We start from the raw sequence: 27640 nt of genomic DNA, 5'->3' as shown, positions 1-27640 counted from the left end.
AATCACCTTCACTCATTTTTCTAAATTTACCAAGTTTCTAGACTTAGAGAACCCCTCCCTGCTCTAAGTATTTTCTTCCCCGAGATAAATCCTGTGCTGTTGTTGAGTCGTTTGTTTTCCGGTTACTGACCGTGCAGGTTACATGGCAGAACATGAGATTCCAAGAACCTATTTGCAATGGGGTTTCAAGGGAGATTTTATGCCCACCTATGTTCTCCAGGTGCATGTTGCTCAGACACCAAAACCAATACACAAAACCTCCAAATACCCCCTCAAGCCTGCAGTGTCCTGATTTCTGATTCTTCCCTTTGCCTTTCCAGTCTGGATGAGCACTGGGGTCTGGGGGTGCTGGCAGCAGTGGTGGGTCTGGTCTCTCTCCACCTTCACCGCCTAGCTGTCTTCCAGTACTCAACACTACTATAGCTCTAGATAAAGAGCCCCAAATCATTTAGGGACAAAATCTAGTGCCATTCCTCAATGAGATCGCAAACACCTAGCGGAGCCTGTGTGACAGAGAGCAAGGCTGGAGATTGGCATCAAGATGGCTGGGTGTTATATTACGAAGATATGCCAGTTTAACTGTAATCTTTAGAATGTGACCTTCCCTCTGTCCCAGTTTCCAGGTTCCTGCTGTCCTGGTTTTAGCACGCAAGGATCCGGAGATTTGATTCTAGGGAAACTGAAATGATCACTCGTTAAGACTTGGGAAGATGTGGTAGAGCTGGAACAAGGCACAGCTATACCTGGTATTTAGCATTAATTCATTAATTTGAAAGACTAATGTCCCCCACGGAGATGGAACTTTCAGAGGAGAAGAGAGAAAGCAACTGTTTAGGAATGAGGGGTCACTGGGCATAAACAGGACTGCCTGAAGAACAGAAAAGGGCATACCTAAGAGGAAGGTTTTAAGAGGAACTTTGGGCACACCCAAGTCATTTCTGCTCTCTCTGCCAAGGGAACAAAGGCTGATGCAGTATTATGAGACTTTATCTCCTTTTCTCCCCCACCATCCTGAGGATGGTTCGCACAGGTGGGAGCTTTGGAATGCTTTGAAGCAATTCTGTAAGCCAGGTACTGGCTGACTGCCACGAGGCCAAATTAAAAGCTCCAATTTTCGGTCTTCCCTGCTGGTTTTTAGGGCGAGTTGTTTGCCATTGTAATTGGTATAGGTCTAAAGCTGTGAGAGATTCCGCAACCTAGAAAGGAGGGTGGAGCCTTCAGGACGTCTCTTTATGAAATTCTGCTATCTTAATTAGAACACAGGTCCTTTTGTGTTCTCCCCCAGACAACAGTATCTATTATGTGGCAATGATATCTAGTATTCATTTAATTGGAATTTATTAGTTCTGTCTAATATAATTGCACTCTATCAATCTCATCGAATTAATAGTTTTCTAAAGGGTATCATAGAAACAACCGGTGGCTGCAATACTTCAGCTATCCCGGTCAAAAGATCCATTTTAATATCTAACTGTTTTAGAATCCTGGACACCGAGACTATTAGCATGGGACATAGGAGAGAATCACAGTGTGTCTAGGCACCAGTTCTTTGAGCCTGGGGTTGTCAAATGTATTTCTGGAGAAGTGTACAGCAGACATTTCTGTTACTGGGTAGCGTGAACAGTAGCAGCATGTAATAACATTTAATTTAATTTCAGGGATTCAACGTTGCAGCTGCCTTCTTGCAGAAGTAAAAATTTAGAGAATATATCAACTTTACTGTTCAGCATCTCTTGGCTCTAGATACAGGTGCCTCTTCTGATTAAATGCATAGCCACAGATGAGTCTCGGCATTTCTCGCCATTGATTTATACTAAGAATTTTCAGTTATTTTAAACATTCTAACTTGCTCAAACTTTCAAAAATTCTTTTCAGTGCACCTCCATGCCTCCTTCTTTAACTGCTCATGTAACAGGATTATGCACAGAAGGCATCTTTAACTCCTTCCTCAACTTATACCTAATTATCTCCCAATCATGGTTGATGTTCATGTATTAGTACACATCGGGCTTTCTGTTCCTCCTCCTGTTTTAATTATTCTTTCATTTCTTTTGAGATTATAACATAATTACATCATTTTCTCCTTCCCTTTCTTTTCTCTATAAACCTCTCATAACCCCTCCTTGCTCTCTTTCAAATTCATCCCCCCCATTTTTAAATTGTTATTACATACATATAAATACAATATGCTTAGTCTATAAACATGTATGCATGTTTAAGGGCCGACCATTTGGTAATGGATAATTGGTGTGCTCTTTGAAATACAAGACACCCCTACACGTAAAGCTCACGGGTCATTTCAGAAGGAGGGGGCGATCAAAAAGATTGGAAGAGTCAGAGGATTAGGGGCTTTGCTGTGAGATTGTGTCTCCTAGAAATGTCAGAAGCCACACCCATAAAATCTTACCAACAGGACTTGAGCTGCCTAAAGTTGAGCTGAACAAGGGTAGCAATAGATAGGCTCCTGGAGGAGAGTAGGGGAGAGATCTAGGAGGCCACAACACTACACAAAGAGCAGCAACTAATTAAGGAATGTGGAAAGCGGGAGGGCTAGTCTGCTCTTTATTTTTTAATGTCTTCTCTGAGTCATCTTGTTTTGCATGCTTTGATTTAAAATCTATTGGTAAGGAATAGCATGGCCCTGGTTGACACTGTCCCCAGTCGCAGGGAATTAGCTATGTTACTACTTTCCCCTCAATTCAAGTATAGTGTATAGTGCTTGCCCAGCATTTGCCTACCTAACGTGGAGTGTGCCAGTTTTGAAGTGTAAGCCTATTGAATATAGCAAACTATATGGTTCCCTAAGGGTGGTGCTCTTTTCTAGAAATGAGCATTAAAATATCTTAAAAATAAAGAAACATCCATAAATTCACTTCCTAACATTCATCTTCCTTACTGATATGACACCCATGTTGATTTTACTATAGAGTTGTAAGATTCCATAATCTCTCAGTTTTAATCATTAAGCCTACAATAGTCTTTGTTTCCTTGTTTCAGGAAATTCCCACTCAGTGTCCAAATCTCCTTCCACTTGATGCCTTACCACAATTTAACTTCCCTGCTCAACTTAAAGTGCTGTTTTTCTTTTTAAATCCAAACAAATAAGCAAACCAAAAGCAATTGAGCGATAAAGCAAATCTCCAACAACTGAGGATGCTTGCAACCTTCATGGAACTCACTTGTCACACATTATGCTCTAGGGTCAGGGAAAGTGTGCAACTAATAAAACCAGTTCTCTAAGACTCATTTCTGATCAAGAAAGCCAATTAAAGAATAAATATACACAAAACCATCCGTTAGAAACCATAATAATATTATTATTCAACATTCATTGGACATTTATGATCAGGCACTTTTCTGATGCTTTACATATGCCCAAACATCTTAACACAGTTTTATAAATAAAGAAACAGATTATGTAAGGGGTAGGAAAATTTCAAGGACCACACACACCTTTAATGAATCACGACTCGATTGCTAGAGCCTGGCCTTTCAGTAGTCACTACTCACATTCTCTCCTTTATATACTAAGAAAAAAAGAAAGAAAGAAAATAAAAAGAAAGAGAAACTAAAATAGGAAAAATGTAAGCATGTGTGTGTGTGTCTGCATGTGTGTATACTTCAATGCAAAGAGAAGTTTGGATAACTATTCATCATAAGGATATTTCCCTAGGGGAGGAGGGAATAAATTGGAGTAATAGAGTAAAGGAAGTAATAACTTTATTTTTCTCTAATTTTAGTCTTCATCTGTGTATGTGTGTGTGTGTGTGTGCGTGCGTGTGTGTGCACAATTGTGTGTGTTTGTCTCTTTGTGAATGTTGAGGAAAACTGTCTGGTGGATCTATAACATCCTGTAGTAAACCAAAGAAGGCAGAACAAATGATGATGTGGCTTAAACAGTGATTTTGAGGCTTTGCTTTAAACTAATCTGAAGTAACAGAAATTAAAACTGTAATGGCCTAAGCAATTTGGGGAAAAGGAAAGGACTTCAGCTGAATTCCATCTGGGATCACGGGTTCAGAAGTGTGGCCTGTGAGGTGTTTGAATAGACTGACTCCTCGACGCTGCTTGAACAGTCGCAGCCAGGTCTCTTTGCTCCCGAGACACAGACGGTGACAGTACAGAGTTTCCTCCCGCTGTCACCAGTGAACTGGAGTGGAGGCATTTTCTTCTCCCGCCACTTCCCCTCAGCAGTTTATGTTTTGCTGCCGTGTGTCAATAACATGCCTGGGAAATAATTCATACTCGGGCCTATTGGCTATAAATCCATATTTTTAGGGAATAATGTTTGACTGAGAAATGGTAAGGAGAGATTGCAAAATACTTAATGTTCAAGTTTTGCTTTTCATTGAATGGTTCCGGCGATGAGAAACTGCAGTGCTTTCAATCTTGACGGATGGGAGACAGCAGAGGGAGTTACAAATCAATCGAAACAGGAATTTTTCTGAAAGTAAAATGAGTCCGCTTTGTACTTCTTCGTTACAACTCATATTGATTTTTTTCTTCTCCCCCTCCCCAACATAGCATTCTGTTGTAACAAAGAAATACTATTATTTCCTTTACGACAGATTCATTCTGAGGTTTGGTTCTTCTCTTAGCACTAAATTATTTCTCAGCCTGGTTGCCTTGCCTCCCTCCAATTCTGTCTCCTTCGAGGCCACTCTGTAAACCCTGTAATCTCAGGAATGACTTAAAGATTCAGATTGGATTATGTGTTATTCTTGCTTAAAATTGTTCAGTGTCCTGAGGCCAAAATCTACAACTTAGGGCAAGTCACCTATCTAGGTGTGCCTGTACTTGTATTCTGTGCCTCAATTGTGGATCCTTGAGAGTCTAAACAAAAAGACTCAGAATTTTTTCCAAAGCTGGAATCTCCATGTTTTGACCAGGTGGTTCCTAACTGTCCTTACAGCTTGGCATGTACTTCTCTGTGGAGAACTGTCTGCCTAGGGCACCTCACTTCCCTTGCTTGGCTCAAGGACACAGCTCAGACCTTGATAGTCTTAAAATATGTGGGTTACAAAGCTGATCTGTTTTGCTATCAGTTTCTTCCCCATGTCTTTAGGTGAAATCAGAGATAAGTGCCTTTAATTTTTATTTCATTCACTGATTAAAACAATGCCAGGGTTTCCCAGTAACTTTTGGACAAATAATATCTAAACTTTATGGTTTAGTTAGTGCTCACCAATGATTTTGAAACTGACATAGGTGATTAGTTTTTAAAGATTCCTATTTGTTCTTAAAACTTCATGACCTCAGCCTTCATTAAGAAACAACAGCAAAAACAAACACAATTTGCTTAGCACTTAGAGATGTCCCCAGTTTGTTCCTTGGGCAGAAGAGGAGAGGGTGCCTGAACTGGCTTCCTATAGCCACATTGATGAATATCTTGCATATCACCATAGAACCTTCATCTGGTGATGGATGGAGATAGAGACAGAGACCCACAATGGAGCACTGGACTGAGCTCCCAAGTCCATATGTAGAGCAGAAGGAGGGAGAACATGAGCAAGGAAGTCAGGACTGCGAGAAGTGCATCCACCCACTGAGACAGAAGGACTTATCTAATGGGAAATCACCAAGTCCAGTTGGACTGGAACTGATGGAGCATGTGATCAAACCGGACTCTCTGAATGTGGTTGACAGTGGAGGCTGGAGGAAAAGCCAAGGACAATGGTGCTGGGTTTTGATTCTGCTGCATGGATGGGCTTTGTGGGAGCCTAGTCTGTTTGGATGCTCACCTTCCTGGACCTGGGGGAAACAGGGAGGACCTTGGACTTTCAGCTATTTCTCCAGTAGGCCACCATGCTTCCTGCCATGATGATAATGGACTGAACCTCTGAAACTGTAAGTGAGCCACCCCAATTGAATGCTTTTCCTTTATAAGCGTTGCCGTGGTCATGGTATCTCTTTATAGCAATAGAAACCCCAACTAAGTCAGATACATAGTGAAGGATTTAAACTGAGCTGAGAAATTCACTCTTTCTGTGAGCAAAAATCTAAGATCAGGACAGTCATTGCATATTGTAAAAGTGTACGGCATAATGGTCGCCTGGTCTGCTGTCTTGCATGGAACCTTCAGGTTACCCTCGCTGGGAAGGCATTGCTTTTGTGTTTTGGATGATAAAAGAGTCACAAGATACGTGAACAGACTGAAGGCTGGGACAGTCTTAAGCTCCCAAGAAACTTTCAAAACCTGAAAATTAATAAGGCCCCTGTGGGATATTGAAATTATCAATTAAGTATAAAAATTTCCAATTTCCATTAATAGTAACACTAAAAGAAATCAATGTTATACCACAGTTATCAGATGCTATATGCTAGTCAAGTGATTTAATCACGCATAAAAAGGAAATTTATTAAGGAAGAAATTGAGTAGAGATAAAACTAATGGAATTTATTTCTTAGTGAACAGCTTTAGGAACGGCCAGAAAGAAACGCTAAGCACATCTTGGGTCTTCAGAGCTGATGTACTGGGTTGCGATTCTTATTATGCCTAAAATGAAATGAAGGCTTTTGTGCATAGCTGGCAAGGATCTGTTGGTTGGACTCAATCTTCTGCCTTATTTTATCTCCCAGACTGTGCTCATGTCACCCTGACCTTCTATTAGTGACATAGGAAAAACCTTTGGACCGTGGACTTCCTTAGACCTTGATAACTTCATTCGAACTCTCCCATACTCTGGCAATGATTTTTTTTTCCCTCTGCAATATCAGAGTGTTTAATTATGATGCAGAGCCACACCCGGAAGTATCAACGTGTTCTTTGTGTGTTGTTCCTCTTCCTTCACCCTATACCTAGGAAGGACAACGGACCCCAAGAGCCCAAATCCTTAAAGCATTTGACTAAAATGTAAGATGATGGCTTCATCTTTTCCTATTCATATTTCATATGACACTGGAGCCATGGGGGGAAGAACAGAAGAATTGTGAGCAGCACTGATTGGATGGAAAGAGAAGTAGCAGAGCACCCAAAATGGGAAGGAAGAAGGAACTCACCCATGGTGCAGTAGGAAAGACTCAGTACCTGCTGGCTGAAAAGGGAAAACCAACAACACCCCTGTGGATGGTAGAAGACTCGTCTCATTCCTTAGTTTGGCAGGGCATTCTGGGTTTGTGATGTTTACATGAAATAAAAGAGTAGGTAAGGGCTTAGAGACACTATACCGTATTCTCAGAACCCATAAATGTCGAAGATTTTGAGGTAAGTAATCTTGAGATTGTACGACATTATCTTAGTGGATCTGAACTGTGGTCATAGGCATTCTAGTACTGTGCAAGGAGAGGAAGCCTGGGTATGGCAAAGAAAGCAATGCTACCACGAAGAAAATGACCGGAATGGGGCAATTACAAAAGGAATAATAAAGGCATCCCCCCAGAAACTGGAAGAAATGAAACAAAACAAAATAAAAAAAGATTCTTTCCTTGAGAATCTAGGTGGAGCCTAGGTCTGTCGTCTGGTTAGTTTGGGGCCAACAGAAACTAATTTGGGACTTCTGGTCCTCAGAACTGTGACAGAATCAGTTCCTGTCATTTAAACCACCAAGTACATAAGTACATGGTGATCTATTCCAGGGGCTGTAGGAAAGTAACACACACACACAAAGTAAAAGACAGAGTGCTCTGACCAAAATGGAGCTGGGCAGAATCTTTGGGGGAACTTTTCTTAGGTTGGGAAAGTCTTGGGTAGCTAGCTCATCGTGGTTACATATACATTTGGATATATGTATTTGCTTCCGTCACCTATGTCTTCTAACTGTCTGTCAGACAAAGTTCCTTGAGGGCCCTACGATGCTTGCTTTCATTCCCTGATCAGTATCCAGGACTCAGCTTGGCAGATGGCACAGAATAATTGTTCTACAAATAACTGAATGAATGAAAGGCATTGCTAAAATAACAATAGCGAAGAAAACCACAAATAATAAACGGCAAAAATAACTATGGGAAGGATTAAACCAGACACTAAATTGAATAGTCAGACATACGCCATTAGCAACGCAAGCTGAGATTCAGCTGCTGTGACCCAGGGTGGCAATGTCCTTCATCTGGTGGCTGGTCCTGTAACGCTGCCTGCCTGGTCGTATGTTCTGTCACTTTCTACGTTTCGTGAGTTTTATCAGTGCAGTCCCAAGGGTTTTCCTAAGAGGTATGAGGTGGATTTCCTGATGCTAGGTTTTCAGACCCAAGTCATGAGGGAGATGTGATGGTCCTGGCCTGTGGCTTGCAGCTCTTTCTTCTATGGAGACAGTGCAGTATTTCCTTTTGTTTTTCCAAATGTCATGACGCGGCTCCTCCTGAAGGGGGCAGTGTCAAGCCTGCTCAGTGTTGCAAGCCTCAAGTAGCTCAAACTGCAGTGCCTGTATCATTCCGAAGGTGACTGAGAAGCAACAAAATTGTGCATCCCTTGGCTCATTCACAAATCTGAGTGAGGTGTCACATGATGTCATTCTGAGAACCGAAATGTTCCATACGTAATCGAAATTCCAGTTTGCACGCCTGCTTGACTCCAAGCGGAGCAATCTCCCACGCTTGGCTGTCAAGAGCGCTTAGAAACCTGCAAATGGCTCATATGCAGAGAGAGGGTGTGATAATAGCTGCATTTCAGACCTGGGAGCCGAGAATGAAGTTTAGGATCCTCTTTCTGAGCCCTTCGGGAAACTGAGGGTGGAAGCCCTCGGTTTCCCTTGTCCGTCATTGCCAGTCCTGCTAAGACCCAAATCCGTTTGCATAGTGGTTGTGAATCAGTGTTGCTCGCCTAGCTGAGGGAAGGTGGTTAGCTGTTCAGGCCACACTGGGGTATCCAGTAACATGTGCAGGGATGGGCGAGGGAAGTATGAAACGATTTTAGACACAATCAGATGGAAGCTTTGTTCCCCACTCCTCAGTACCCAGAGACATTTGAATTAAAGTGCACTTGTTTTTCAAAATATGACGACCTTTACTGTGGCTCTTAACTTTGGAAAGGTCAAAAGAGAGCAGCTGAGAAAAACACTTCACCTTCTCCTCACCCAAAGTATAAACCATAAAGGTTAAGAAGTCTCGATCTTTTCTATATCATGCGTGAAAGCACAAGTTATCTATGGCTGTAATATTTATTTACATATAATTTATAAAGGTGGCTGAGCTGGAACTCCAGCTCTGCCATTCAATAGTTTTAAGGAGCTTGCCTAAGGTACTGGATCTCTCTCTTTCCTCATTTATAAAACAGAAATGGTATTAACAGTGCTTGCCACAATAGATCACTATGAGGGAAATAATACATTCATTATGTAAAGTCCTTACAGTGGTGCCTGGCATCCAAGAATATTTATGGAGCCTCATTCAGCAGGCACTGGGCCAGTTCTAGAACTGGACATGAGACAACGGAGAAAAATCATTGCTGCCCACGGTGCATGGGTTTTATTGTAGAACATCAACTCATAGAAATACCTTGTGATACCTTTCATAGGAATTAAAAACCCCCTGGGTTATTTTGTAATCTTCATTCCAAGAACACACGGATAAGGTTTTGAGTTCAAGGTTTTTTTTTTTTTTTTTTTTTTTTCTGCTGGGATGTTAAAGCCCACAGGCAAATCTGGTTATCTGGTTCTTGTTTTGTTCTGTTTCTGCAGGGTATCAAGTTCAGGGCCTTGTGTAGGCTAGGCAAGCTCTTTAGCACGGAGCTCCAATCCCAACCACAGAGCCAATTCTAGATTAATCTTCACTGCCCACTTGACAGCACTCTGTGTAGCTGATTTGAGCTGCGAGTCTCACCTTTGACTTGGCATTGGCTTTTATAAAACGGGGAAAAGGCCAGGTACCAGGGAGGCTATTTATTCTCCTGCTTTTCCACATTTTTATTCATTCATCTGCTGTGCTTAAAAAGTAATTAGCAAGGTGCAGACACTGTATCAACAACTTGATTTAGGTTTTAACTACAGAGAAGCAAATGTAATTGCGATTGTCCTGCCAGGGAGAGGCTCTGAGGCAAACTCTGGATTTCCAAAGGTAGCCAGGCCTCATCTCAACAGGGCATGCGATTAGGGTTCTCATGTTTCTGTTTTATCTTTCTTTCTGTCCATTGCTGCATTTGCTGTATTTGCTCCCTTCTTTTTTTTCCCAACAGTACCAGGAGGCTATTGTACTTGAAGGTGACTATTTAGGAGTTTCTCTTTTTTAAAAAATAATATAAACTAATTATAGCTGTATAAAATGATGAAGAGATGTAAGGGACCTCTCCTGTACCTTTACCCAGCTTTGCTGCATACTAACATCTTATGAGACTATAAAATAGCAAGAACCGCAGGAAATTGTCAGTGATGTAGCTACAGTGTTTGTTCACATTTAATTGGGATTGATTTTTTGAACAATCACTGTTTATACTTGATAATCAATTAACACTATAGTAAAGACTGAAATTTATTTCATGTGTTTATTGTGGGTTTGTGAGTTTATGTAAGTGTGATTACTGGTGTGTCTGTGTGTGTGCGTGCGTGCAGTGCAGAATGTCTTTCTCATTTTGTAAGACAATTTTGGGCAAACAATAGAAAATAATATATAAACACATTTAAAAACTTTAAGATACTAAATATAATGAAGTACAGGGCCCCAAACTTTTAATTTTCTCATTGAAGGACAATATCCATAGACGATAGGCTGTACATACATTCAGCTTCAGAACATGTGGCTATGTGTGGGGGAACTGGAGTGTACAGTGGAGTCAACGAAAATTTCATCTAAGCTATCAAATCAGAGTCACAGAGATGGCAGGGATCTTTGATCCTGATATAGTTATGTACACATTACTGTATTTTGAAATATTGAATGGCAGAAGATCTCAAATCTCTGATTGAAACTTCAGACAATGAACATGTACTTTTTATGGGTGGATCTCCTTCTGTTTAGCTGGCTTTACAAGGTCTTTGTTATGAAAGTGAGGCTCTGCCTTTCCTACAACCTTCATGCACTGGTCTTGGTTCTGTCATTCAGGACCTGGCAGAACGGAGGTCACCTGGAGAAATCATCATTCTCCTGAGCTCTCTCTTCTCTGGTTAAATGATTTAAGTCCTTCTTAATAATGTGCACCTCAGGGAAACATGCTAAGTAATGGTTGCGTTCACTAGGTCAGACTCCAGTAATGCAAGGACTGACCACAACACCCCACAATCAAGGGCTGCACCAAGATCTTTGTGTCTGACAACGATATTGGAATTCATGTTCCTACAAACACATTAGCATGGTTTTCTTTTTCTCTTTTACTTACATCCCAGTTTACTTTATATTGATTTTAAAATCAATTACTATCCCCTGCGTATGTTTTTCGAGCTTCAGTATTTAGCCATGTCTCCCTCATTGTGTGTATACATAGTCTCTGGCATCAGAGTAGGACTTCATGAAGAGCCTTCTTAGGTGAAGCCTATTGTGCCGACTATTGAGATTTTCTTTTATCTTGGCTCCATCACTAAATATATTTATTGTCCTATTGGGTCCCCACTGCCTGCAATCTTTAGAAATTGTCCTTGAGAAAGTCTTGCACATAAAAGGGTGAACAGGAGACCATCCGAGAGCTATAGATTCTAACTGCAGCATGTTGACCTCCTATTAATGTTAAATTTTAATTTAGCTATTACGTTTTGCTAAGGCTTGACACAGGAGTGGCTACACAAAATGACTCTGTATTTTCAATGACGCTATATTAGGTGATTCAATGTCTCATTTGTAAGAGCCCCATGGGAAATCTCTTTTCTAGCAGAAATGATAAAAACAAGAGTTGAAGTGTTATGAGTTTCCCTCTGTTTTGACTTATAAGAAAAAAAATCAATTGCTCAATTGCTGTATCCTTTCTTTATTTCCACTTATTGATCTCCCCTCTCTCTCCTTTTATTACCTGGCATTTCATGATATCATCGCTGTTTTAATGATAAATTTCGGCAGATATCAATAGCATATCATTTCTAAAGGTAAGTTGTAAAAATAACAAAAAATAATGATGCCATTAGGAACATCATTTAAGATTCTTGGGTCTATAGGATAATTTAACATTTAATTAGATCAGTAGGGAATTGTTTTCAGAATGCTTCCTAAAGTGCCTCACCCTTTCAAATCACTTCTTTGAAAAATTCACAGCTTAGAGTGCTATTTCCTGAAAATCTTCCATATGTATCTTCCTAGGCAGGGCCTTGATTCAAAGCAGGCATTTCCATCACTGATCATCTGCTAACCTTGCCCTTGGTTTGTTTTTGGTATTTCAATTTCAGGGTCTCCAACCTCATTTTACTGTAAAATACTTTATTTTCACTAAATACAATGACTTGCATGAAATTCTTTCTACTGAAAGGACCTCTGGACCCAGAGCTAAAAGCCCAGGCTCCTGGGCTTGCATCAGCTACTGTTTCAGTGACTAGGGGCAGGGTAGTTGTAAGCCATGCAGTTTCTCATTATAGAAAAATACCTTGAGATAAGGATCCGATAAAATGGACAGAGTTTTCTTTCTGATTTACTTTAAAAATATTTCTTTTCTTCGAGATTAATAATTCCTTCCTTCTATTTTCTCTCTCTTCCAAGCCCTCCTTACACCTCCCCTTGCTCTCTTTCAAACTCAGGGCCGTTTTTGTTTTCACTAATTGTTGCTCCATAGATATGTGTATATATGATTTACTCTTAAACACATTGAAATAGGTGACTGCTACCATGTGTTGTATGGAGGTGCAGTATTTTAAGTTGTAGATCTAAGCTCAATAAACCAGACTACGGCGAGGGCAATGATATAGCACTATACCCAAAGCAACACCCTAGCCAAGACAGGTGTGAGCATTTGTTCGACTAAATGCAGTGAACTGATGATGGTTGCTCCTTAACAAACTGTGTCGGAAATTTAACAAACTCTGTTGAAATTAGTGCCTTGTTCACTAACATGATATGGCCAATATGGAAACTTCTAGTAAATTGCAGCTTTTAGGTAAACGTGGACTCCAGAGTCCCTGGAAACATGAATGGGGTGTAAGAATCCTGTTCATGGGGTTAGCAAGAATGGAACATAAGATAAAAGTTAAACTGTATGCTTAATAAAAATTATGGTTCTCTGTTTATATAAGGATAAAAAAATTGACCCTGGAATATTCCTGAGTCAGATATACATTTCTTCCAAGTTCATGGCTGCTACACCCGAATGGACAGAGAAGTGGGACCTCACCAGCTTCACTGAAGAGAGGTGATGGCAACTTTCTTATTAATAAACATATACTAATTTGCAAATGTACATCAGAATTTCCTTTAAGGTTTCTTTTCACCACATTAATAAAAGCATACTCCTGGCACTTTAAAAATCGCACTGGCTTCAACCTTCTTTACTGGTCACAATTACTTACCAAAGGTGCATGTGACCAAATGTCACAGGATGATATCCGGTAGACAGGTGGCCTCACTAATTGTCGCCAGGGCTCTTACAATTAGCAACTATTCTGCCTGCTTGCCTTTGAGATAGCAGAGCTGGGGATTAGACACAATTAGTCTGTAACAATATGGTAAAACTAGGTCTGTTTGATTTCATTGTTGCATTGCTCCCTGATGCTTCCCAGGTTCACCACAAGGTCACTGCAAGAATAGATGCCTGATTGTGAAATGCTTGGAGCCCAAGCTCTGCTCCTTGCAAACACGTGGGTTAAGCAGAGTCTGTTTGCTCCCCTGATAGAGTTCAAAGTCAGTTTACCTATTGGATTGATGATTAATGTCAAATGGCTATGGTTACTTTGTACAACTACAATGAGTATGCACACATTTGAGTGATATATTTTTTGCTACCCTTCTTCATATTCTTAAACCTGCCCATTCTTTAGATCTGCAAAGTATACTCAGAGAAATGATAAATTAGTAACCTGACGCCTAGCTTATTGTGTATCCTAATGTTTGACCCTGCTTGTGATTCTCTATCAGAAAGCTGGGCGCTAAAATTATCACTGGCTACAAGCTTAGAAAAGTGATAGTTATTGAAAGGTCAGTAAGACACTTATCTCCAAGCACTCTCTCCTAGAGGAAGGAGAGGGAGTGGTAATTTGGGGATTGCAATGATGATATCAAATATTCATGGACGGCTAATTTTGATGTTATTAGAGCATAGCAGAGTCCAATGGAATAGCTTTTGCTAATATAAAACAGCTATTTTTGTAGTATGAAATAAGTTTTTATGTTTTAAATATAAACAAACGCAGATAAGAGAACAGATATAAACAGAGAAATTATTCTACATTTAGCAATAAAAGGTCTCATTTCAAACAATATGTTAAGTATTGGGTTTTGAGCATAAACCAACGCAGCTACAAAGAACCGATTATCTACCTTAAAAGTCAAACCTTAAATTCTTTTAGTAAACGTTTATAGGTCAAGGGGTAAGTGTATCTTCATAAATTCAAGTCCTGGAACTCGTGTTCTTGGATTGGTTATGTTTGGTACAAGTGGAAAATAAAGGCAAATACCTATTTGTTTCCCAGTATGCTATTTCTTGGGGTGGGGTTGTGGCGTGGGGGTGCAGTACTCATCTATGCACATGCCCAATGCCTAGCATTGAAACAAAGGAACGAATGAACAGACAAAAGGAAAACAAAACCTCAAACCCAACCGCTTACAGGAATTTAGGATGAAAACGACATTGAAATTACATTCTTTTGAACACTAATTTAATAGCAGTATTCTGAGGGGGAAATTCTATGCGATAATTTCTTGGCATTATTTTCTAACTATTGATATTTATTTTGTGTGTGCAGGATGAAGTGAGACATAGGAATATAGAATTATTGCCTTTATAGGTTTATATCCATTCAATCCCGGGAAAGTGGTTGGATATGGGTATAAAATTACTGTCTGTACTAGATTTTCACAACTGGCTTCGTTGGTAGGGGTAGGAGAAGGCACATACTTAGGGAGAAAAAATTCTGTGTGTTTTATCAACATACCACGCCGTTCACTGAAAGCAGCTGGTCGCCTCTCTTGAGCCCTCCGTGTCTTTCAGCTACCCCTCCGGGGATGATTCGGGAGATATAAATTGGGGAGTTCTGTTCCTTTCCTCCCATCACGTTGAAACCCAGGCCTTCATCAGTCTTTGGCAGTTCGACTACCCGAGGGTGGGAGTGACCTTCGCTGGCTGCAAAGGCTGCAACTGTTGCCTGAAAGAAAAGATGGTCTTTTGGTAATAAAACAGGGGAAATAAGGCTACATAAATGGTCTTCAGGGGGCAACTTCTTAGATATCCCTCTAGCTGTCTCCTGTAGAACGAAGAACACAGAATGTCTTCTTTTAGATGCTGTATATGACTATCTTCTTTGGTAAATCCTCAGCTAGTTATGTGTATGTAAGTTATTTATGTATAACATACATACATGTGTATGTAGTTATGTGTATGTAAGGCTTATCTACTCTGAAAAGTAAAACTGAAAACAAAGGCACTGTAGAATGTTCCAGAGTTCTGTCAGTTACATGGAAATCCTGATCAAGGACTACAAACCGATTCAGTACACATACTACCTGGTATATATAGCTGTTGAATGCATGCTGACCACACGCATTTCACGGGCAGGCTGTACCATGCTTTTGCTATGGCACACAGTCTATGTTCTTGCCTGCACATATATGTTCATCAATACTTATTAAATAAGCTGATGAGCACTTTTGTACATATATATTCATGAAAATACATGTAATCTTGTTATCACTGAACCACTGGTTTAATAAGCGTAAGGGTTTTTTAATGTTTTGAATTTAGAATGTCTAAAAGAACATTAAAATTAAAATTAAGTACTGGATCAAAAGGTATTATTGTTCTACCAATATTCCATATTACTATGGACAGCATCTTATTAGGCCTTTGATTATATCTCTCTTAATTCTGTACTAACATTTCAGCTGGTCTAATGACACAGGCAAACCGAACAGCTTGGGGCTTTATACCTAGGTATACAAAATGTTACGCAATATGGTCATAGGTCTATGTTAAAATGAACACATCAGCTTCTTCAAATTCAAGTGATCAACTTACCATTAGCTCCCACCCAATATGAATAACATAGTAGTTTCAATCAAGAAAAGATTCGCTGCCCGCTTTTTGTATTCCACTTCCATTAGCTCGCCTTAACCACAGCTGATTAGATGCCTAGCATAGAGTGATTTTCTCTCAACACTGACAATATTGATTCCCAACTCCTGTGCCTTCTTTTCCCACACACAACATTATCACATCAACTTGGCATTATGCTACTGCCTGCATTTAATGAAAGATAGTGAACGGCGTGGAGATAATGGCTTGGTTTTAGCTACATGCATTTGCGCATGCACACCCTGCTGCCATGCAAAGGTTTTCAATGGCGGACATGGATGCAATGCAGACAGCCCAGAAACCACCAGAAAAGATGGCGCCGCTGCAGCGCTATGCTGCCGTCCTGCTGTTCTACATGAATAAGAAATGAGAATGGTAAAACACTACATAATTCACTTTCCCCTTAATTAAACCATGTAGGGATCATTTTTTTCTGCGTGTGTTCCACTTCAGAACAAGCAAAGCATGATGTAATGGTAATCATACCCTCTATTTGCCGGGGTTAGGGAGGGAGAAAGAAACTTAAAAATCCACAGTATTTAGTTACAGGATGAAGACTGAAAATATCGGGGGAGAAATCAAAGGACAGGTGATAGAATGCAAAGGAGTTGAATGAAAGAGTCTTGAGTATTCTCACTTCTTGGTATCATTATTGGGAAGTTACATGCCCTTTACGGAGAAAGTTACATTCTGTTAAAACATTTCTCTATATGTACAATAGGAGGCGCGGAGCTGCAGGAGCGACTTCAGATTACCACTATTATTTCCTAGTGATCCATCTTCCAGAAAATGTCACGATCCTCTTTCTGTACTCTTTCCAAGGGGACCTTGGTAATCCCTGGGTTTGATCCTTTAAAGAACAAAAGCGATACCTGCCAACAAGCAAATCACCCACTGCTCAGCTGAATAAAAAAAGTTCTCTGCCTCACTAGTGTCAGGTGAAGCCTTTCGTGTCTAACTTACATTGGGGGCTTTTGACCTGTGCAAATGCATTCTCATGCTCTCCAGAGGACATGGGTTCTTTTGCATCTGCAGGATGTACCAGAGACCATGTAGAACTTGATACAGTGAAGCCGCAGGTTTGCTTGTGCCAAATGGACATTTAGTGAGTTTAATGACGTCATTCTCCTTCCTTAAGCTACAGAAGCAGCAGAAAAAGGTCAATTTTTCCATTAGGATTTTTACCTGGTAAGGAGTACTGGTTCTAGACTCTGGGCTGGCACTGAGGTCTAAATTCTCTTACAGTGTACACACGAGAATACCTGAAACACACACGCGCACAATCAATTACTACGTCACTGGGGTCAAGTATACTTTTAAAGTTGCTCAAGTCTTACCTTTGCTGTGGCCCTCGCACGGAATTCAGGGCAGCCGTTAACAGTGATCGTTTCATGCATGTATTGATACACCTAAAACAGTCACGTAAGAAAAGATATGTAAGGATATGTCAGGATATATCAATTTTTTCATTACCGATAGGACAGCAAATTTTCATTGTAGAATGATGGGTGTTCTCTATCACAATTGGTGAGTCAATTATTGTGATGATTTGAAGCAAATATACTTTCTACTTTGTGTGTATGTGTGTGTGTGTGTGTGTGTGTGTGTGTGTGTGCTGGGCCAGGAGAAGCAATTGCATTTAGTCAGAGTTTTTAATCTGTCTGTTCATATATATAAGCTACAACACCCCTTTTATTTCTGATTTTGTAAAACTCTATCAATGTTTTTAATGCTTTTGTATGTATGTGTTTATGCATGTGTGTATGTATACATGTATCTCTAGCTAAAAATCAATTATTAAGTTTCATGGACAGTTACTTCTTGAATTTGGCAAAATTTTATAAGTAATTCTCTAAGTTAAGATCACAGTATATTACCTGGCTTGAATTCCAACATGTTGGAAGGTGTGTTGCTATTAGTGATACACATTTATGCTTTTGAATAACCAGGGCTAAGCATTGCCATAAGCCAATAGGATACTCAATTAGTCCCTTAAGCACAGAGGTGAAATTGGTATTCTAGAGAAACTGTGAGGTAAGAGATTTGTAGAATTAATGATTCGGCTTTCATGATGCATTGGTACTTAATACGTGATAAAACTGAGGTGAAACAGAAATGGCAAGACAAGCCTGGAATCAGGAGGCTTTTCTGTCTCATGGATTTAAGTTTGCACCTCGTTGAGGAACCATGAGAGTGTGTGCCACAATACTTTGTCTCTCCGCCAGTCTGGAAAATGAGTAAGGAATGTTGACTAGGTAGGGTTTAAGGGATCTGGCTCCTAATGGTATTCCTAAAGTAGCAGATAACACAACTAATTGGTGTTTAAGACACACTAGTAGAAGAAATTGCTGGACCACAATAAATAAAAACAGTTTTCCTTCTACCAGTCTAGTGAGGAGGTCATGAAATCTTTCGGTCAGTGATAACAAAACTGCTTTGTCTTACAGAAACTGAACAATTCTTAATGTCATAGTTTGAAGAAGATACTTGGTCAGAAAATAAGGTTACAGATGTTGGAGTGTATGGTATATGCTTATTATTTTGAGTTTAAATAATGAAGTTATAAAATCTATCACATAACGCATGGAGATGAAAAGCCCCTTTGGCATTATGCTGCGGGATTTTATTTTGGAGAGAAGAATGAACCACTAATTAGCTCCTGAAAGAATGAAGTAGGAAAAAAAATCTGCCATCAAAAGTCTAAAGGAGTATTTCATCCTTTCAATTATTCTTATGTTGAATGCCTGAATCAGAGGTTATTATTAAAAAGAACCCCAAATTCGGCAGCTGTTTACTAAGATTTGAGGCTAGTCTCTCAGCCCGTGCAGCTGGCTCCTTATTTCTCAAATGCATTTGGTGGAGTCTCCATCAATGCCAGCTCAGCCAAACTAGCTGATGTTCTCAGAGGTAAACTGTTACAGTGATCTACAGATTACTGAAATAGCTGCCAAACAAATTTCCGTATTAGCCTGGAAAGAGGAGCATTTTACTTCCTTGATAGTTCTTTAAAAATTTATTTGCTCTCCCAGCTCATTAAGAGGATGCTCTCTCTCCCCTCACCTGACCCTTCTGTCCATCTCAACTCTTTTTATTTATTTATTTATTTATTTTTTTATTTTGCGACAGAGTTTACTCTGTAGTTTAGGAACCTGTACTGGAACTAGCTCTTATAGACCACTCTGGCCTCGAACTCACAGAGAATCACCTGCCTCTGCCTCTGCCTCTGGAGTGCTGGGATTAAAGGCCTACATCACCACCACCTGGCTCCATCTCAATTCCTGTAGGACGCCCCGCCCCTTACTCATACATAGACTCACTACCCAGCGTCAAACACCCTTCACTACAGCCGCCTGGTCAAGTACCCAGCTAACCATGCATCTAGTACACTTTTGGAGGGTCTACTGCCCTCCAGTGACAAAGCCAGGACAGAGATGACCGTGAAGAACACAAAACTTTTCTTCATTTTGTGTTCTTGGCTCCTGCAGTTCTCCAGACACAGCAAAGATTTCCCCTTCCACTTGTCCAGATCTTTGACCATCCTTATAACTCTGATTAAAACACGCCTCCACCAGGCAGGTACTTATTTATTCCAGTTTATCAGGATGTTTAAGGGCCCAATTCAATACTCATCTCCTTTGTTAAATCCCCTCCTGCAAAGCAGCGTTACATTTTCTTCCCCTTTCACTTCCGGAACCTTCTGACTTCCCTGAACCTCATGTTGATTAGCGTTTCCGGGGAACATGATGCATTTGCTTGCATCCACAGATGTTTATAAGGAACATCACGTGGCAAATAATTAAAAGATTGCCGTCAACTGATTAAGACTAAAGGTCATTTTTTGTTCGTGAGTAACTGCTCATCCTTAATAAATATGGCAAATTAAGAATTTTTAATTAAAAACCGAGGGGTAGAACTGTTAGATATTTGCGTAGGCTCTGGAGATGGCTTTAAAAACAAACCCTGGCTGTGCGGCTTTCCAATTTTATGATGTTGGTCAGTTAAGTGCTTGATTTCCCTGGGGCTCAATGTTCTCAGTTGAACAACGTACCGTACAATGGTACCTTCCAGGTCTTTTATGAGGATTGGATAAGATCATAACTAAAAGTTTGCTAATATCACTGTTGTCATTGTTGCTGTTTATTTGATGTTGCTCATTTTATTTGACCCTGGGGTCTTCAGGGTAAAATCTCCCAGGATAAACAGTTTATGAACAGCTGTAGCTCGCAACTGGGGACAAATTTGCCCTGCAGGAGACGTCTGATAGTGTCTGCTGCCTTTAAACAAGCAGTAGCTGCAAATGTACACAGGGCAATGAATGCTGTATTCAAAAAAAAAAATTCAACACTCCAAACCAAAAGTGAATGAGATAGCATTTTAATCCTTTTAATAATGCTAACATTATCATTATCTACATTTTTATTTCTATAAAGCACAGTAGGTTCTGAATGCTTGGTCTTTGAACATGAAATAAAGGACATATGGTCTTAGTGATTGAGTCAGGTCAAAATTTTGAGGTATTCCTTCTGTTTCCATTAGCTCTATCACCTAAGAAACTTCCACCCATTTCCTAAGGGAAAAGATGTATCCTTGCACATCTTTCATTTCAAGGACAACTATCAATACATTTGAATCTTTTGAAGAGCATTGTCAGGGAAAGCCAGTCATTTGCCAGAGAGTATACATAGTTGTATAAGTTCCAACAATGACAAGTGGGGCTTATTACCCTCTGAATCACCCGCCTCACGTGTCTTGTAAATCTGAGCTGCAGCATTTGTAGACAAATTCCATTGAGCAGGACAGGCTTCATTCTTAGGTAAGTGAGATCATTGCTAGAATGTTTAGGACAATTTTACCTTCTATTTCGATAGCAGCAATTTTCTAACTTTAAAAACCCTCACAGATTCCATAACATTTTGAATATTTAGAGCTTCTTCCATACTGCTGAAAATTTAGAAAGATAAGTCAACTAGACACAAACAACAGGATGGTGGTGCGTTGGCTCAGAAAGTGTAGTGAATCTTGTGTTCAACTCACATTCCTTTCTGAGTTATTCTGGATTTGCCAGCTGTAGTAAGTTATGAAAGGACAAAGTCTACTAGCAAAAATGAAAGCATATTATTTTCATTACTGATTGGCTATTTAAAATTTTCTTTTTTAAATATTTATTTATTATATATACAATATTCTGTCCGTGTGTATGTCTGCACCAGACCTCATTACAGATGGTTGTGAGCCACCATGTGGTTGCCGGGAATTGAACTCAGGATCTTTGGAAGAACAGGCAGTGCTCTTAACCACTGAGCCATCTCTCCAGCCAGCTATTTAAAATTTTTAATGAATATTTTTCATTTTACTTTTCTCTGTAGAGTTTTGTCAATGAGAGGCTAGGCAGTACAAATGAACCTTCCTTCACCCTGGCATCAGTTTACCAATGAAGGTCACAATAGCATTGCCAGTTAGAGAGGATAAAGCTAAATGGCTAAGATTCTAGTATGAGAAGAGATTTTTGTATCTGAACTTTCATCTGTACAGAAGCTAAACACCATCGTAAAAGCTTTCAGCGTACACCTCCCAATCTTGAACATTCTCAACAATATACAGAGATAGGAGAGTTGTCAAGCCTAGGCTTTGGATTTCTTATTCTGGATGCCTTTTCTAGGAGACTTTAACAGTCTACATTCAAGAACCTTATTTTCCACTATGTATCACACAGGCAGACTAAGAAAGATAAAATACGTGACTTTGTTGGCATAACCCATTATTCACATTAAGCTCTAGTTGTAGTAGTTATAATAGCTTTTATTTCTATTATTACTCGCCTTTATATAACTCAAGTCTTTAAGATGAAGTCTTTAGTATGTAGATGTTTTGTTGGCTGAAAGTTAAGACTTTTTCTTTGCATTTGAAGTGAGATTATGATTTTCTTTTTTTTTTTTCTTTTCTGGTCGTCTACTGCAATAGAAGAATAGTTTCATTGTCTTCTGTATTTTGAGGTTATTTAAATATTTCTATGCTCACCTAACAGAATCAACATCTGCTCTCCCCATCATAGTTTTTCCTGGCCACATGACTCAGTTGTGCTCAGGGAGAATTACATTAGAATTAAGTGAGATGCCTCTCGCAGGCTCTGCTCTTTCTGCATTTTCTTCACCAGTGTGCATATATCCAGCTGTTACTGCAGACATCAACTTCCAGAGAAGGGGTGTGACAGTATGTAGTCATCATGTGATTGATTGAGGGCCCCCAAGTCTATGGTGTGTATAGCTGCTCATTTCTCTGCTTGCTCCAATAATGAAAAAAAAAATCTCTTTAGGGGGGGATGGGGAAGTAACACGGTGAATGAGAGCATGGGCCCTTCCAGAGGACCCAGATTTGCTACTGAGCCCCCATGGTGCTCACAATGGTTTGTGACCTCAGTTCCAGGGCATCTGATGTCCTCTCCTGGCATCCACTGGCACCAGGCACAAGCCAGGCAAAGATACATACGTAGGCAAAACACCCACACACCCCAAACACCAAATAAAAATTAAAAATAGCATTTTAAAATCAAGCCAGCAAAATTAGATTTTTCTGCTGCTCTTGGCCGAAAGAATTCCCAGTTGCTAAATTTTTTCAATTAAATTTTGTATAGAACCATGCTATCTTTAGTTACTTTTATTATATATCTTCCAATGCTGAAAGTTATGATTTTGGTCATTAGAAGTTAGAATTTTCTAATATAAAAGGCAAGATATGAAAGACAAACTAAACTACAACTTTAAAGAAGCCAAAATGAACTCTTTGAAAACACTGTTAGGGAAGTGAAAAAGACAAACTGAGTGGGACCAAAGGGTTTGCAAGAATCTAGCTTATCAGAGAAAACCTTCTTATCCAAAATGTGTAAGAAACTCTTGAGGAGGTTAATAAGAAAAATCATATTTTCAAAAATCACTAGAATTTTTGAGCAGGCATGTCATCAAGGAAGATATACACGCATGTGTGGAAATTATGAAAAGATAGTCATGAGGGAAATTAAGATTATAATTATAGTTATAATCAGATCAGTCTGCACACCCACTAGAATGTGAAGCTTAAAAAACATGAATAATATAAAATGTAGGCAAGAACTTCGAACAATGGAAACTTTCAAACATTGCCAGTGGGAATATGAAACAGTACAACCACTTGAGAAAACAAGATAACAGTTTTCTATAAAGCTAAACCCACATGTACTCCAGAAATACGTTCATCTACTCCTACCTATTTGTTCAAGACAAATACCAGTTGTATGCACATAAAAATGAGAGGCGAGTGCCAAATAGCTTTTTTTGTTTGCAATTGGCTTAAACTAGGAACTGTCAGAATGGCTTTCGGCAACGTTGTGAGAAATGAAAATGACGTTAGACTCAATGATAGCTCATGAGTAGGAGGAGTGGAAAGCAATATGCGCTTAGCATAATGGGAACAAATGGAGGGGAAGCAGAGGGCACGTGGACAGTGATGTGGTCCAAAGCTCATCACACCGGGGTGTGTACTATCACTTGGTAGATGCATGGGATTTAATTATGAGTATCAGGAGTTTTGAATGGAGTTCTTGAGTCTTCAGCTTTGAAAACTCTTTAAGTTACCTGATATGGCACCTGACTTTAAGGCATTTAAATATTTCGATCTCGTTAATAATAAAAGTAGGACTCCATGTATTCTTTTTGAGCTATAGACCAGTTGAATAATCAAGCAACGTTCACAAAACTGAGCCCTGAGGTATTAATCACAATATGGAAAACACTACATGTTGTCTGAGTGTATATTTTAGAATGGGGAACATAGGGAACACAAATCACTGACTTACTGATGCCTCTAAATTTAATCCCATTCAGGAGGGTAGAGTCTGTGACTATAAAATTAAGGCCTTGTTATAAATGTGCATACTAATTTGTTATGTCTAGACTATAAGGCCTTGATATGAATGTGCATACCAATTTGTTATAATCAGGTACATAATGGTAACTTAATAAAATACACAAAATCCTCCATTTAGGATATGCACATATATTTACTGATATATATATATATTATATATCATAAATACAGTATATATATTTGACANATATATTACACACACACACACACAGACTCACATACTCCAGTCCAGGTTGGTCTTAAACCCTCTGTATAACCAAGCATGACTTTGAATTTCTGATTACCTTGCTTCTGCCTCCAAGTGCTAGGATTACAGATATGGTCTGCTATACTACACTCAGGGATCTGCACATAATTGGCAAGCACTCTGACCACTGAGCAACTTTCCCAGCCACATTTGTGGTATGCTGTGGAAATAATTTCAGAGGATTTGAAAATTGATTCCTTTCCTAAAGAGGAGATATCCCTAAGGTAGAGATACTTGTTCTGTCTCTAGTTACTTCCAGTTTGAAACAAGGGCATAGCTTTAACATTGGCATAAAGCTGTAACTATGAGTTTATCTTTCATATTTATTTTTGCACATTTTTTTGAACTTGTGGGGATTAATCTTTTAAATTACAGTTTTGTAATTCTCATAAACTAGAGAATTTAGGCTATAAAATTTGATACCTGGAGCCAGTTATTATCAAGTTGCACACACTGTTTACAAATTATGATTATTTGAGTCAGATGTCGAGATTCAAATCAATCTAGAGAAAGGTCCAAGGCAGTGAAATTCCAGAGCATATGTTTTAATATTTCCATGAACTCATTAATATTGTTAGAAGCATATCACTTATTGAGACAGATAAAGAAGCAATATCACAGTATCACAATAAAATACACTGAATTTAAAATGTGACAAAAAACATTATGCTTGAAATTGAAATCTTCTGATTTGCCTTATAAGTTTTAGCTTTTGCATCCTGTTTATATGCTGCCCTACCTGCCATGAAAGAAGACCTGCACATGTGATTGTTCAGCACCCAGCAGTGGTATTAGTCCATGTTTGAAGTAGTGGTGGTGATAATGTCCCTTCGAGTATACAGTCATGACACAGGATCAGCCAAAAGCTCCCTGCTCGGAGGCAGGTGTAGGCAGTCCTCTTATTTTAAACTCTATTGTCAGGTCAAACCCATTAGGTTTGATTCAGGCTGGAGAAAAGAGAGGCTCCACTCCAGTGGCTGGTCCAAGTGGCTTTCTATGATCTGTGTCGTTCCAGAAAGAGGTGAGTTAGAGAAGATAAGACAAAGCGGTACTCTAACTCTCATTTCCTGTGCTGCTCTCTCCTCGCTCCGATGGACTAGAGGTGTCAAAGCAGAAAGGCAGAATGCAGAAGAGGATGCGAATTCACCCAGACTTCTGGCTACGCTGTTTTTTAAACAGCACTGAAACCTCAAGCCTAGTTTTTACACACCTGTGTACTTCTAAGCTCAGCTCCTTGACTTGGGCACTCTGCTGCGAAGAGGTCCCTGCTGCTCACAATATACTCTCAAGGACATTAACGGGACTGACTATGACTGCAAAAAAAGCCGAATGGAAATCGTCCATAATCTGTCCCCAATCTTACGTTTTAGAGTAAATTTAGTTGAAAATGGCGGTACTAGAATGAAGGAAAATGCAGTCTTAAATTGTAAGTGATCTCCAACGCTGAGATACAGATGGAGATTAGGAAAAGCATGGCGAAATGATGCTCTTAAACATATGATCATTTGCCTACTCATTTTCCAAAGAAATGATGGCTCTTTTCTGAATTACTAAGTTTACAGACAAAGTTTGTTGAGAAAAGTACATTAAGAAACTTCTCTGGTGTTCTACCACCTCAGTGACATGGAAGAGATACAAGATTTCTTTGGGATGGTATTGGAGAAAAAGAAGATTAAATGTCTCCTCTAATCTGGCAGCAAATGGCTTTCCGTTTGCTTTAAGTGTGAAAATTCAGAAGGATGCATAACTGCAGGTAAGTTACATAACACACTCCTTAAAATCTCTGCCAATTTGGAGATTTCTGGACGTTATTTATAACACTTGTTTTAAGTGAATTAAAATGACTAGGCAATATACTTAATTTTCCAAAGGGAACAGAAAATACTTTGTTCAGTTTTATGGCTTCACAACTAATTATTCTGTTATATAAAAGCAAAATAATTAGTTGTGGAACTATAAAACTGAAGAATGACTCTAATTTTAAAGAAACCGTGCCATTAACCTTTACTTCATTGCTTATTTTTATAATTGGCTTATAATTCCGGTGGGGAGTTAAAACATATCACTTTCCTGAGGTGGCGCACATTAATTCGTATGAATAAGTTAATAACTTCAAGGAAGAAGTAGAGAGCGCAAATAACAGCGAGTTTCGACAGGGTCCATGTGGCAGGTGGCCAAGCCACCAGGCAGAAATATCTTTCCTTGTAGTTCAAATAGAATATTCCCTCGAGGCGGATATTCCTGGCCTGTCCTTGTCACACAGCCAGCCTCTCCTGTGACAGGAAATGCCTGAGCAAAATTTTGGGAACATGTCATTTCCAATTAGTGTTGCAGTATTCAAAGGGAGTGGATTATCTCCACTTGCTTATTTTGAGAAAGATTTAAAAAAAATGCTTTAGCTTAAGATTGTTGGTGGGTTGGGTGGTTGGTTTTCATTAAAAATTTCAGTTGGATTACATGACTCGAAATCTCACCGAGACCCCAAGGCACTAAGATGTCGGTTCAGCAGTTTTGAAATTTGCCAGAAAAAGTTTGTAAGGTTTGTAAAATATGTTCCACTTAAAATACGGCTTTGCCAGGAAAATAAGTCAACCATTTTCGAGCTATTAGGTATCTAATGTTGTTACCGGAGCCATATCAGCTACTCAAATGAAGACCAAGGGAAAGAACTCAGTTATTTAGAACTTGCTTGACGATTCAGTTGATTGAAATTAAAATATTGCTGATAAGGCTGTTGGATGTGGCAATAAAAATTCTGGATATCCAATTAAGTTGGAATGCTAGACAAGTGATGAGTAAATTTCTAGTTCGTGTTATGCCATTATATAATACTTGATATGTCTATATATTTCATAGTTAATACTCCATCACAAATGCATTGAATTGAGAAGGTGGGTCTAGTCGGTTGGGAGGTGTTGGCCATGCAGTGACAGTAGAATCTGGTTGTGAGAGAAGGGAAAGCGAAGAGAGGACCAGCGGGGTGATGGTGAAGGATGTGGGATAACGATGTTAACTTGGACAATGTCATTTGATTTCTGATCTTTAAGAGATGTTTTAGCAGGCAACTATGTAGGTGTGGCACTCAGAGGAAAACTCTAGGTTATAAAATATAGTTTTTGGGTCTTCTGTTTAATGGTCTTAGAAACCTCTGTGTCTATTTGATCCTCTCAGAGAAACAGCAAGAAATTGAGCCAAATTCAACATCTACTTTCTTTTAAATAAGCCTAGCCTTCCTCCTATATTGAACCTACCAAAAGAAAGTATTTTTTTTAAATTGAGATAACTTACATATACTTTCTTTCAGCTCAATTGATTCCAGAAGGAGAGACAAAGAAAAAAAAAACTCTTAAAAAGTTATTTTTAAAGGAAAAATAGTTTACCCACACTACAGAAATTGCAAAACATAGAACTATACAACCAAGAAATTGAAA

The 27640-nt window shown here is 39.3% G+C and overlaps 1 protein-coding gene across 3 annotated transcripts in view; it reads right to left on the bottom strand.

Annotated features, from left to right (window-relative positions):
- Nucleotides 1–27640, bottom strand: part of Lin7a (lin-7 homolog A, crumbs cell polarity complex component) — a 128814-nt gene that overhangs the window by 21747 nt on the left and 79427 nt on the right. For 2 of the 3 annotated variants that reach the window (XM_050135497.1, XM_050135498.1), the window contains exons 3-4: nucleotides 17401–17472; nucleotides 14928–15137 (exon numbers count right to left, since the gene is read on the bottom strand). In XM_050135497.1, the coding sequence (XP_049991454.1) occupies nucleotides 14928–15137; nucleotides 17401–17472 (282 nt within the window). Of the gene's footprint in view, nucleotides 1–14927; nucleotides 15138–17248; nucleotides 17326–17400; nucleotides 17473–27640 lie in introns of all 3 variants that reach the window. The other variant, XM_050135499.1, reaches the window with a different exon arrangement.

This window comes from Alexandromys fortis, unplaced genomic scaffold (assembly GCF_014885135.2).
Source record: "Alexandromys fortis isolate MF-2015 unplaced genomic scaffold, M_Fortis_MF-2015_v1.1 scaffold_24, whole genome shotgun sequence".
NCBI lineage: Eukaryota > Metazoa > Chordata > Mammalia > Rodentia > Cricetidae > Alexandromys > Alexandromys fortis.
The sequence above is the reverse complement of the archived record's forward strand: the minus strand, read 5'-3'. Positions and strand labels throughout refer to the sequence as shown.